A 14,707-nucleotide genomic window follows, 5' to 3' on the forward strand; every position below is an offset into this window, starting at 1 on the left:
GTTTGTTTGTTCTTTAATTCTTCTAGATCTTTGTTAAACATTTCTTGCATCTTCTCGATCTTCACCTCCATTCTCTTTCTGAGGTCCTGGATCATCTTCACTATCATTATTCTGAATTCTTTTTCTGGGAGGTTGCCTATCTCCACTCATTTAGTTGTTTTTCTGGGGTTTTATCTTGTTCCTTCACTTGGTACATAGTCCTCTGCCTTTGCATATTGTCTATCTTTCTGTGAATGTGGTTTTCATTCCACAGGCTTCAGGATTGTAGTTCTTCTTGCTTCTGCTGTCTGCCCTCTGATGGATGAGGATATCTAAGAGGCTTATGCAAACTTCCTGATGGGAGGGACTGGTGGTGGGTAGAGCTGGGTGTTTCTCTGGTGGGCAGAGCTCAGTAAAACTTTAATCTGCTTGTCTGCTGTTGGGTGGGGCTGAGTTCCCTCCCTGTTGGTTGTTTGGCCTGAGGCAACCCAGCACTGGAGCCTATAGGTCTTTGGTAAGGCTAATGGCAGACTCTGGGAGGGCTTATGCCAATGAGTACTTCCCAGAACTTCTGCTGCCAGTGTCCTTGTCCCCGCAGTGAGCCACAGCCACCCCCGCCTCTGCAAGAGACCCTCTGACACTAGCAGACAGGTCTGGTTCAGTCTCCTATGGGGTCACTGCTCCTTCCCCTTGGGTCCTCGTGTGCACACTACTTTGTGTGTGCCCTCCAAGAGTGGAGTCTCTATTTCCCCCAGTCCTGTTGAAGTCCTGCAATCAATCCCTCTAGCCTTCAACGTCTGATTCTCTGGAAATTCCTGCTCCCGTTGCTGACCCCCAGGTTGGGAAGCCTGACGTGGGGCTCAGAACCTTCACTCCAGTGGGTGGACATCCGTGGTATAAATGTTCTCCAGTTTGTGAGTCACCCACCCAGCACTTATGGGACTTGATTTTATTGTGATTGTACCCCGCCTACTGTCTCATTGCGGCTTCTCCTTTGTCTTTGGATGTGGGGTATCTTTTTTTGGTGAGTTCCAGTGTCTTCCTGTCAATGATTGTTCAGCAGTTAGTTGTGATTCTAGTGCTCTCGCAAGAGGGAGTGAGCGCATGTCCCTCTACTCCACCATCTTGAACCAGTCCTCATTTGGTTTTATGTTAGCAGTCAAGGTGAATGGATTTAAAGAATATATTAGTGAAAAAAAGAGTACCTGCAAGACTGTTCTATGCTCTTAGAAGTCAGGATATTGGTTTCCCTTGTTGGGGGCATGGTGGATTAGTAGGGACATAAAAGGACTTCATGTTGTGTTGGTAATATTTTGTTTCTTCATCTGATTCCTAGTTACATGGGTGTGTTTAATTTGTGACAGTTTATGTGGCTTTATGGTTATGTGTGTGATATATGTATGTATGTATGATATACTTCAGTAAAACATTTAAAGAAAAATAGTAGTAACTTAAAGCAAAGTATAACTACAAGTAGTTCTTATCTTCTTATGGAGGACTCAAGGTAGTCCACATTTTTAGCTTTCAGCCAAATGTAACACATGTAGAGCACTCATAATAGGCAATACTGGAGTGAATTTAGAACATTCATTTTGCCCCTCTCCTCAAATGAACATAGTTAGCTTGCGTTTTTACCCCCATGACTATAAAGGTAATAATACACACACTGATGCAGAAAAGTATAAATAAGAAAGTTAAAATCACTCTGAAATCCTACCACCCAGAGATAACAGCCACAAGCATTTTGGTGATCATCGTTTCAGATACATTTCTGTCTGTATTTGTACTTACATATAAATACTTGTTTATAAATGAATCATAGTATTCTTGCTGCCGTTTTATTTATTATATTAAAATATACATAACAGAAGTTGACCATTTAAAAAAATTTTATTGAAGTATAGTTGATTTACAATGTGTTAATTTCTGCTGTACAGCAAAGTGATTCAGTTATGTAGATATTCTTTTTCATATTCCTTTTCATTATGGTTTATCACAGGATATTGAATATAGTTTTCTGTGCTATACAGTAGAACCTTGTTGTTTATCCATTCTATATATAATGGTTTGCATCTGCTAATCCCAAACTCCCAATCCTTCCCTGCCCCCACCCTCCTGGCAACCACAGGTGTGTTCTCTATGTCTGTGAGTCTGTTTCTGTTTCGTAGATATGTTCATTTGTGTCATATTTCACATTCTACATATAAGTGATATCACATGTTCATAAATTGATCATTTAAACCATTTTAAAAAACACAGTTCATTGACATTAAGTACATTTACATTGCTGTGCAGCCATCACCACTATCCATCTCCTGAATTTTTCCTTCATCTCATATTGAAACTCTGTAGCCATTAAACAGTAACTCTCCATTTTTCCTTCTCCACATCCCCTGGTAACCACCATTCTGCTTTCTGTCTCTATGTATAATTAGACTGTTCCAGGTACCTCATATAAGTGTAATCACAGAGTATTTGTCCCATTGTGTCTGTCTTATTTTACTTACCGTAATGTTTTCATGACTCATTCATGTTATAGCATGTATCAGAATTTCCTTCTTTTTATGAGACTGAATAACATTCCGTTGTATGTAGATATCTCATTTTGTTTATCTATTCATCTGTCACTAGAAATTTAGGTTATTTCTACCTTTTGCTATTGTGAATAATGCTGTTATGAACATGAATATACAAATATCTGTTCAAGCCCCTCCTTTTAGTCCTTCTGTGTATATACCCAAAAGTGGAATTGCTAGGTCAAGTGATGATTCTTTATTTAATTTTTGAGGAGCCACCATAGTGTTTGCCACAACACTGCACCGTTTTACATTCCTAACATCAAGGGCTAAGACATTCAAAAGCAACCACACTTACAGGGGAATATAGGTGGTCACTGTGCATGCCCAGGGAAATACACAGGCTCTGAAAGGGCTAACTTTTCACCTCAGGATGATCTCCAGTACAGAGACACCATACAGTAATAAAACAAAACAACCATATCAAACCCTGAGGAAGTGGGAGAATCTGGTTTCCAAAGTTATCATCTTAAAAAATTTAAATGTCCAGTTTTCAACAGTAACAACAACAAGATCACAAGGCATACAAAGAAACAGGAAAGTATGGCCCATTGAAAGGAAAAGAAATGAATAGAAAATGTCCCTGAAAAAGACCAGGTGACAGATTACTAAATAAAGACTTTAAAACAGTGATCTTAAAAATATGCAGGGCTTCCCTGGTGGCACAGTGGTTGAGAATCTGCCTGCTAATGCAGGGGACATGGGTTCGAGCCCTGGTCTGGGAGGATCCCACATGCCGCGGAGCAACTAGGCCCATGAGCCACAGCTACTGAGCCTGCGCGTCTGGAGCCTGTGCTCCTCAAGAAGAGAGGCCTGATAGTGAGAGGCCCGCGCACCATGATGAAGAGTGGCCCCCGCTTGCCACAACTAGAGAAAGCCCTTGCACAGAAACGAAGACCCAACACAGGAAAAATAAATAAATTAATTAATAAACTCCTACCCCCAACATGTTCTTTAAAAAATATGCAAAGAACTAAAGAAAGATGTGGACAAAGTCAAGAAAATGATATATAAACAAAATGGAAGTATCAGTAAAGAGATAGAAAACATGAAAAGAAGCCAAAAATAAATTCTGCAGCTGAAAAGTATAACTGAAAATTTTAAAATTGCTAGAGTTATTCAGAAGCCAATTTGAGCAGGGAGAAGAATTAGTGAACTTGAAAATAATACAGTTGAAATGTTCAGGTCTGAGGATCAGAAGGAAAAGAATTTGAAGCAAACAGAGCCTAAGGGACCTGTTGGACAGCATCAGTTGGGTCAACATACACGTTGTGGGAGTCCCAGAAGGAAAGGAAAGAGAGAAGGGGGAAGAGAGATTATTTGAAGAAATAAAGACAGAAACTTAACCAATTTCCTGAAAAACATGAATATAATCATCCAAGAAAGTCCACACACTCTAACGTAGAATAAACGCAGAGACCCATGCCAGGGCACATTGTAATTGAACTATAGAAAGACAAAGAGAGGATGTTTAAAGCAGCAAGAAATGACCTGTCACATACAATCAATCCTGAATAAGATTTTCAGCAGATTTCTCATCAGAAATGTTGAGGGCCAGAAGACAGTGGGTTGATATATTCAAATGCTGAAAGAAGATACCTATACACCAAGAATCCTATACCCAGCAAAACAAAGGAGAAATTTTGACATTCCCACTTAAACAAAAGCTATGGGAGTTTGTTACCACTAGACCTGCCTGGGAAGAAATGCTAAAGGGTGTCTGTACTTCAGGTTGAAATTAAAGGACTGTAGACAGTAACTGGAAACCATATGAAAAAATAAATACCTCCATTAAAGGTAAATACATGGCGGGCTTCCCTGGTGGCGCAGTGGTTGAGAGTCCACCTGCCGATGCAGGGGACACGGGTTCGTGCCCTGGTCTGGGAAGATCCCACATGCCACGGAGTGGCTGGGCCTGTGAGCCATGGCCGCTGAGCCTGCATGTCCGGAGCCTGTGCTCTGCAATGGGAGAGGCCACAACAGTGAGAGGCCCACGTACCAAAAAAAAAAAAAAAAAAAGGTAAATACATGGGCAATTATAAAAGGTAGTATTCTTGTAACTTCATTTTTTGCTTTCACATGATTTAGGAGCCATGTGCATTTTTAAAAAATTAGGCTATATTTTTGAACACAATGCAGAAAAATGTGCTTTTGTGACATCAGTAGCTGTATGGGGATGGGGACGGAGCTGTATAGAAGTAAAGTTTTTGCATATTATTAAAGTTAAGCTAATATAAATTCAAATTAGTGTTATAACTTTAGGATATTAAGTGCATTCACCAGGGTAATCACAAAGAAGGTAGATATAAATTATACACTAAAGCAAATGAAAAGGGACTTGAAGTTTCACCATAAGAAAAGAAACAGATAAACACAAAAGAAGACATTAATGCAGGAAATGAAGGACGAAAAAGCTGTAAGACCTACAGAAAAAATTGCAACATGGCAGAATTAAGCCCCTCCTCATCAGTAATTACTTTAAATGTAAATAAATTAAACTCTCCAATTAAAAGGCAGAGTTTGGCAGAATGGGGGCAAAATGACCCTAGTGTATACTAAGATACAAATAGGTTGAAAGTGAAAGGAAGGAAAAAGATATTCCATGGAAATAGTAACCAAAAGAGTGGAGATTGCTGTGCTGATATAACACAAAATAAACTTTAAATTAGAAAAGATTACAAGAGTCAAAGAAGGACATTATATGTTAATAAAAGTTTTAATATAGTAAGATGTAATCTATGCACCTAATAATAGATGATCAAAATATATGAAGAGAAGTAGATCTACAACAATAGTTGAAGATTTTAATAACCCATTCCCAAAATTGGATATAAACAGACAGAAGATAAATAAAGATAAAAGAGGACTCGAACAACACTATAATGAACTAACAGACACATACAGAATACTAATAGACATATACAGAATAGACATGTGCAGAATACTCAATGCAACAACAACAGAATACACATTCTTAAGTGCACATGGTACATTCTCCAGGATAGACCATGTGGTGGGCCAAAAACCCAGTCTCAATCAGTTTAAAAAAAATAAGAAGGAAAATTAGAAAATACCTAGAGATGAGTGAAAACCACAGCACTATATATCAAAACTTTTGGGATGCAGCAAAAGCTCAGAGGGAAATTATAGCTATAAAGATGCTTTACATTAAAAAAGAAGAAAGATATCAATCAACAACCTAACTTTACAACTTACAGAAAAAGAAGAAAAAACTCAACCTAAAGCTAACAAAAAGAAGGAAATAAGAAAGATTAGATCAGAGAAAAAGAAATAAAGACTAGAAGAGCAGGAGAGAAAAATCAAAGAAACTTAAAGTGAGTTCTTCAAAAAAGCAACAAAACTGATAAACCTTTAGCTAGATTGAGGGTGGTGGGGAGGGAAGAAGGGAGGAGGAGGGAGAGGGAGAGGGAATCAAATTCCTAAGATCAGAAATGACAGTTGGAGCACTACTATGATTCTACAGAAATAAAAAATGTAAGAGAGTACTATGAACAATTGTACACTAAAAAAATTGGATAATTTAGATGAAATGGGCAAATTCATAGAATTATAAAATCTACCAATACTGAAACACCAATAGAAAATCTGAATAGACTTATAACTCTTGAGATTAAATCAGTAATCAAAAATCTCTCCCAACAAAGAAAAGTCCTAGACCTGATGTATTCACTGGTGATATCTACTAAACATCTAAAGAACTAACACCAATCTTTCTCATACTTCTTCAGAAAATTGAAGAAAAGGGAACACTATCTAACTTGTTCTCTAAGGACAGCGTTTCCCATAGCAAAGCCAGACAAAGACACTATGGGAAGAGAAAACTACAGACCAATACTCCTTATGAACACTGATGCAAAAGTCCTCAACAAAATACAAGCAAGCAGGATTCAAAAGGATTATACACCATGACCAACTGGGATTTATTCCTGGAATGCAAGGATGGTTCACCTATGAAAATCAGTCAATGTAATACACCACATCAACAAAATAAAAAACAAAAACTATTCCAAAAATTTGAATAGGAAGGAATGCTTCCATACTCATTCTATGAGGCCATCATCACCCTGATATCAAAACCAGACAAAGATATCACACACAAAAGAGAAAAGTACAGGCCAATATCACTGATGAACATAGATGCAAAAATTCTCAACAAAATATTAGCAAACAAATTGAACAGTACATTTAAAAGGATCATACTCCATGATCAAGTGGCATTTATCCAAGGATGGAAGGATGGTTCAGTTTATGCAAATTAGACATTGTGATATACCACATTAATAAACTGAAGAATAAAAATCATACAGTCATCTCAATAGATACAGAAAAAGCTTCTGACAAAATTCATGATATGATAAAACCTCTCAACAAAGTGAGAAAAGAGGGAGCATCACTCAACATGATAAAGGCCATCTATGAGAAACCCATAGCCAACATCATACTCAAGGTTGAAAAGCTGAAAGCATTTTGTCTAAGATCAGGAACAAGACAAAGATGCCCACTCTTGCCCTGTTTATTTAACATAGCATTGGAAGTCCTAGCCATGCAGTCAGACCAGAAAAAGAAATAAAAGGAATCCAAATTAGAAACGAAGAAGTAAAACTGTTACTATTTGAAGATGACATGATACTATGTGTAGAAAATCCTGAAGATGCCCCCAAATAACTATTAAAATAATAAATGAATTCAGTAAAGTTGTAGGATACAAAATTAATACAGAGAAATCTGTTGTGTTTCTTATACTAACAACAAACTGTCAGAAAGAGAAATTAAGAAAACAATTCCATTTACAATTGCATCAGAAAGAATAAAATAACTAGGAGTAAATCTAACCAAGGAGGTAAAAAACTTGTACTCAGAAAACTATAAGACACTGATGAAATAAACTGAAGATGACAGAAACAAATGGAAAGATATACCATGCTTGTGGATTTGAAGAATTAATGTTATTAAAATAGCCATACTACGCAAAGCCATGTATAGATTCATTTCAGTACGTATCAGAATTCCCGTGGCATTTTTCACTGAACAAATAATTCTAAAATTTATATGGAAGCACAAAAGACCTCAAATAGGCAATAAAACTGATTTAAAAATGGACAGAGAACCCGAATAGGCATTTTTCCAAAGAAGACATACAGATGGCCAACAGACACAAGAAAAGATGCTCAGCATCACTAATCATCAGGGAAATGCAAATCAAAACCAGAGTGAGATACCATCTCACACCTGTGAGAATGGCTATTATTAAAAAGACAACAAACAAGTGTGGATTAGGATGTGGAGAATAGGGAGCCCTTGTGCAGTATTGATGGGAATGTAAATTGTGGCAACAACTACAGAAAACAGCATGGAGGTTCTTCAAAAAATTAGAACTACCATATGATCCAGCAATTTTACTTCTAGGTATTTTTCCAAAGAAAACAAAAACACTAATTTGAAAAGATATATTCACTCCTATGATTATTGCAGCCTTACTCACAGTAGCCAAGATATAGAAGCAACCTAAGTGCCCCTGATAGATGAATGGATAAAGATGTGGTGTGTGTATAGACATATATAAGCTAGAATACTACTCAACCATAAAAAGGACTGAAATCTTGTTGTTTGTGACAACCTGGATGGACCTAGAGGGTAATATGCTAAGTGAAATTAAGACAGAAAGAAAATGCCATATGATTTCACTTGTACTTGGAATCTAAAAAACAAAACAAATGAACAAACATAGCAAAACAGAAACTGTTATTGATACAGAGAACAAACGGATGGTTGCCAGAGGGGAGGGGCGCAGGTAAATGAGTGAAATGGGTGAGGGGGATTAAAAGGTACAGACTTCCAGTTACAAAATAAATGAGTCACAGGGGTGAAATGTACAGAGTGGGGAATGTAGTCAATAATAATGTAGTATCATTGTATGATGACAGATGGTAACTAGACTTATTGTGGTGATCATTTTGTAATGTACAGAAATACCAAATCACTGTGCTGTACACCAGGAACTATCGTAGTGTTGTAGGTCAACTATAGTTCAAAAAACCACAAACAAACAAACTCATAGAAAAAGAGATCAGATTTGTGGTCACCAGAGTTGGGGTTTGGGGGGAGTGAGAATTGGATGAAGGTGGTCAAAAGGTACAAACTTGCAGTATAAGATAAATAAGTACTAGGGATGTAATGTATGACAGGATGAATATAATGAACACTGCTGTAGGTTATATATGAAAGCTGTTAAGAGAGTAAATCTTGAGTTCTAATCATAAGGAAGAAATATTTTTTCTGTGTTTTATTTTCTATCTATATGATGATAGATGTTAACTTACTGTGATCATCATTTCATGATCTCTGTCAGTAAGTCATTATGCTGTGTACCTTAAACTTATACAGTGCTGTATGTCAGTTATATATCAATAAAACTGTAAGGAAAAAAACTTCCTACAAAACTGTCTAATTAAAACCAGTTTGCTGCTGGCATGAAGACAGTCATAAAGACCAGTGAGATAGAATAGAGAGCCCAGAAATCAACCCTCACGTATATGGTCAAATATATGTGAGGACCATTCAGTGAGGAAAAGACAGCCTTCTCAACTAATGGTGCTATGTAAACTGGATTTCCACATGCAAAAGAATGAGTTTGGACCCTTACCTAAAACCATATATGGAAATTAATTAAAAATGGATCAGAGACCTAAATGTAAAAGCGAAAACTAGAAAACTTCTAGAAGAAAACAGGGCCATAGCTTCACAACATTGGGTTTGGCAGTGATTTCTTGGATATGACCTGAAAGCCACAGGCAACAAAAAAATATAACAGACCACATAGACTTCATGAAAATGAAAAAGTTTGTGAATCAAAAGACACAGTAAAAAGGGGAAACACTAAAAGGGCAACCCATAGATTGGGAGAAAATATTTGCAGAATATACGTAGAACTGACCTCGTAAAACTCAACTTTAAAAAGCCCTTTTCAGGCACTTCCCTGGTGGTCCAGTGGTTAAGATTGCACACTCCCAATAATGGGGGCCCGGGTTCAATCCCTGGTCAGGGAACTAGATCCCACATGCCACAACTAAAAGATCCTGCATGCCACAACTAAAAGATGCCACACGCTGCAACTAAAGACCCCACGTGCTGCAACTAAAGATCCTGCACACCACAACGAAGATCCTGTGTGCCACAACTAAGACCTGGCGCATCCAAATAAATATTCAAAAATGGACAAAGGACTTGAATAGACTTTCAAGTCTATAGAATATTTTTTGAAGAAAACATACCAGTGGTCAGTAAGCACATGAAAAGATGCTCAACATCACTAATCATTAGGGAAATATAAATCAAAATCAGGATGTGCTACCACCTTATACCCATTAGGATGGCTGCTGTCAGTCAAAACAAAACATAAAGTAACAAATGTTGGCAAAGGATGTGGAGAAGTTAGAACCATTGATCACCATTGGGAGGAATGTAAAATGGTGCAGCAGCTGTGGAAAACAGAGCTGTTCCCCAAAAGGTTAAAAATAGAATTACCACGTGATCCAGAAATTCCAGTTTCGAGTATTGCTGTGGGCTGAAGGTTTGTGTCCTTCCCAAATTCATGTGTTGAAGCCCTAATCTCCAATATGATAGCATTTGGTGGGGGGGGTGCTTTTAGCAAGTAATTAGTCCATGAAGTTGGAGCCCTCATGAACGAGATTAGTGCTGTTATCAGAAGAGACACAAGACAAATAATATCTGTCCTCCATGTGAGAGGGCACAGCAAGAAGGCATCCATCTGCAAACCAGAAAAAGGGGGCTTCCATCAGGAACTGAATTTGCCAGCACCTTGATCTTGGACTTTCCAGCTTCCAGAACTGTTTGAAATAAATTTCTGTTGTTTAAGCCACCTAATCTATGGTATTTTTATTATAGCAGCCTGACTAATCTGACTAATACAGATATTGGTACCAAGAAGCTGTAACAAACACATAAAATGTGGAAGCAGCTTTGGAACTAGGTTAATGGGTAGAGGCTAGAAGAATTTCGAGTTGCATGCTAACAAAACCCTAGTTCGCCAGGAGTGGACCTTTAAAGATGATTCTGGTGGGGGCTTAAGGGAAAAAAACAGAGCTGGAGAGAAAGCCTCCATCTTCTTAGAGAACACATAGATAACCATGTACATAATGTTAGTAGAAGTATGGATGGTAAAGGCCGTTCTGATGAGATCTCAAACGGAAATGAGAAACATGTAATTGGACAGTGGCGAAAAGACAATTCTTGATAAAGTGGCAAAGAACTTGGCTGAAGTGTGTTCAGGGTCTACTGTTTTGTGGAAATTAGAACTTGCAAGCAATGAAATTGTGTGTTTAGCTGAGGAGATTTCTAAGCAAAATATAGGAGGAGTGGCATGGTTCTTCCTGACTACTTATAGTAAGATGCGAGGAGAGAGAAATGAAGAAGGAATTGTTAAGCAAAGTGGAACCAGAACTTAGAGATTTGGAATAATCTCTGTTTGTCCATATTGCAAAACTGAGAGAGCTGGTTCAGAAGACACCAAGTGTATGGCTGACCTATGTGACTGACCATTTGATAAGGAGATTAGTATGGGTGTGACCCATGGATTTTATCAGCTACTCCAGAGAGATCACTGCCAGTCTGAACTGATGGGGACGGATCCAGGTCAGAATAAAGGAAGGCTGTCTGACTTAGATTTTACAGGACAAGACAGTAAAACTTAGGCTTTTAACTTGGACTTTTCTTCAGGGAAAGGAAAGAATGTCCCCAGATCTGATTCAGACATCATCAGGGCCACTACCTCAGTTCCTGTATATGCTAGGCTGCCTCCAACCAAAGACCCCTTGCCTGGCAGAACCTCAGCTTGGGTGGGGCCCCCACAGAAAGCTGCTGCCTGATGGTACCCCACCAGCCATCATGGTGACATTGCCACCCTTGTGGGTCTGAAAGTCAGAATATCAAACCAAAGAGGTTTATTCTTATTTTTCTTGTTTGTTTGCTTGTTTTTTATTGGAGTATAGTTGATTTACAGTGTTGTGTTAGTTTCTGCTGTACAGCAAAGTGAATCAGTTATACATGTACATATGTACACTCTTTTTTTAATAGATTCTTTTCCCATATAGTCCATTACAGAGTATTGAGTAGAGTTACCTGTGCTATACCCCAGGTTCTTATTAGTTATCTATTTTATATATAGTAGTGTGTATATGTCCATCCCAATCTCCCAATTTATTCTCCCTCCCCCACCCCACCCCCAAACAAAATAAGTTTGTTTTCTACCTCTGTGGCTCTACTCACAGAGGATTATTCTTGAGTCTTAAGAGCTCATGGAGTTTGCCTTGCTAGGTTTTGGACTTGCTTGGGACCTGTCACCCCTTCCTTCTTTCCTGTTTTTTTCTTTTGGAGTAAGAATGATTATTCTATGCCTGTCACAAATTCGTAGCTGGAGAAGAATTTTGCCTCAGGTTGAATCATACTTCAGGTCCCACCCATATCTGATTTAGAGAATATTTAGATGAGACTTTGGACTTAAACATTAAAGTTGATGCTGGAATGAGTTAAGACTTTTGAGGCTGTTGGGTTGGAATGAATGCATTTTGCATATGAGAAGGACATAAATTGGGGGGGGTACGCAGAGGCAGAATGCTATAGACTGAAGGTTTGTGTGCCCCTAAATTTCATACATTGAAGCCCTAATCCCAATGTGATGGTATTTGGAGGTGGGGCCTTTGGGAGGTAATTAGGTCATGAGGGTGTAGCCCCTATGAATGGTATTAGTGCCCTTATAAGAGGAGAGACAAGAGGTGAACTCTCTGCCCTGTGAAGATACAGCAAGAGGGCATTCACCTACAAACCAGGAAGTAGGTTCTCACTAGGAACACTGATCTTGGACTTCCCAGCTTCCAGAACTATGAGAAATAAATTCATGATTTTTAAGCCATGTAGTCTATGGTAATATAAGTATATACACAAATGATTTGAAAGCAGGGTCTCAAAAAGATACTTGTACATTCATGTTCATAGCAGCATTATTCACAATAGCTAAAGGTTGTGAAAGCAACCCAAGTGTCTGTCAATAGCCGAATGGATAAACAAAATTTGATATATATATGCAATGTAATATTCAGCCTTTAAAAAGCAGGGTGTCTGATACATGCTCCAACATGGCTGAACCTTGAAGACTTTATGCTAAGTTAAATAAGCCAGTCACACACACACACACAAAATACTGTAGGATTCCTCTTACATAAGGTACCTAGAGTAGTCAAATTCATAAAGACAGGAAGCGGAATGGTATTTGCCAGGGGCTGGTGGGAGGAGGGAATAGGGAGTTATTATTTAAAGCCTTTGAGTTTCAGTGTTGAAAACTGTAAAGAGTTCTGGAGACGGGTGGTGGTGATGGTTCACAACAATATGAATGTACTTAATACCACTGAACTGTGTCCTTAAAAATGGTTAGGATGGTAAATTTGATGTTATGTATATTTTACCACAATTGGAAAAAATCTCCACTAATCATAAAGCACATAACATAGACATATCTTACCTCTAGTTGATACTGATGTGATACTTTCTGTATGTTCAGGCTTTCCTTTAGTTGTAGGTTTTTATAAATCATTAATAAATGTACTGAGGTTGTACTCCTGTAATTGTGGGAATACTACTTATTGATTATGAGAGCAAGCTCCGGAATTCATTTACAGTATTCTTTTTCTTTTTGGCCACGCCATGCGGCTTGCAGGATCTGAGTTCCCCAACCAGGGATTGAACCCAGGGCCATGGCAGTGAAGGGCTGAGTCCAACCACTGGACCACCAGGGAATTCCCCGCATTTACAGTATTTTTAAAGTTCCTTAGTACCAGTACCAACAGATGTTAGAATGGGCTTGCAAAGTCAGTTTTGAAATTTTGTCTAGTGTATTAGGATTTACTTTTCTGTTTACTCTTTTTTTTTTTTTAAGGGCTTCAAATGCTTGGCTTTTTATTTATTTATTTATTTATTTATGGCTGTGTTGCGTCTTCGTTTCTGTGCGAGGGCTTTCTCTAGTTGTGGCAAGTGGGGGCCACTCTTCATCGCGGGGCGCGGCCCTCTCACTATCACGGCCTCTCTTGTTGTGGAGCACAGGCTCCAGACGCGCAGGCTCGGTAGTTGTGGCTCACGGGCCTAGTTGCTCCATGGCATGTGGGATCTTCCCAGACCAGGGCTCGAACCCGTGTCCCCTGCATTAGCAGTCAGATTCTCAACCACTGCACCACCAGGTAAGCCCTCTGTTTACTCTTATATTACTTTAATGTTTCCGGAAATAATGAATACCAACCACATTAATTATTTTTATTTAGTTTATATCCTCCTATCTGTTTTCCTGTTTAATAGGTACATTTAGATCACAGTAAGAACAGATTTCAGTGCCAATAACTCTCCTGGTTTACCCTTAATTTTTTGATGTTCTGTCTTATGTTCTAAATTTAGATATCCAAAGAGAAGAAGAAAAAGTGAAACGATCTGTGAAAGATGCTGCCAAGAAGGGTCAGAAGGATGTCTGTGTGGTTCTGGCCAAGGAGATGATCAGGTCAAGGAAGGCCGTGAGCAAGCTCTATGCATCCAAAGCACACATGAACTCCGTGCTCATGGGGATGAAGAATCAGCTGGGTAAGACAGCGGTACCTTACAGCCACATCATTAGCTGATGCTCTTGCCGTTATTATAACACTGTTTCCTTGAATAGGAAGGTCTTTTTTTTTTTTTTAACATCTTTATTGGAGTATAATTGCTTTACAATGGTGTGTTAGTTTCTGCTTCACAACAAAATGAATCAGTTATATATATACATATGTTCCCATATCTCTTCCCGCTTGCGTCTCCCTCCCTCTCACCCTCCCTATCCCACCCCTCCAGGTGGTCACAAAGCACCGAGCTGTGCTATGCAGCTGCTTCCCATTAGCTATCTACCTTACATTTGTTAGTGTATATATGAGGAAGGACAGTCTTAGCTCTGGTTTTTATTACTTACATTGTCTTAATTGGAGTGTTATACAAAAGCAAAATATACTTATTACTCTCATTTTTATTTTATTGTTATTTTCTTTTGCCAGTGTTGTCGAAATAATGGGAAAATCTCCATCTAAATGTACTTTGTTTAGAAT

The 14,707-nt window shown here is 38.4% G+C and overlaps 1 protein-coding gene across 1 annotated transcript in view; it reads left to right on the plus strand.

The window, feature by feature from the left end:
- CHMP3 (charged multivesicular body protein 3) overlaps nucleotides 1-14,707 on the plus strand; it is an 81,645-nt gene that overhangs the window by 32,803 nt on the left and 34,135 nt on the right. The window contains exon 3 of the mRNA XM_027129118.1: nucleotides 14,034-14,213. Coding sequence (XP_026984919.1) covers nucleotides 14,034-14,213 — 180 coding nt within the window. The remainder of the gene's footprint in view (nucleotides 1-14,033; nucleotides 14,214-14,707) is intronic.

The sequence above is a fragment of the Aethalodelphis obliquidens genome, unplaced genomic scaffold, assembly GCF_003676395.1.
Source record: "Aethalodelphis obliquidens isolate GAN/ISIS:26980383/991018 unplaced genomic scaffold, ASM367639v1 scaffold35, whole genome shotgun sequence".
Classification (NCBI taxonomy): Eukaryota; Metazoa; Chordata; class Mammalia; order Artiodactyla; family Delphinidae; genus Aethalodelphis; species Aethalodelphis obliquidens.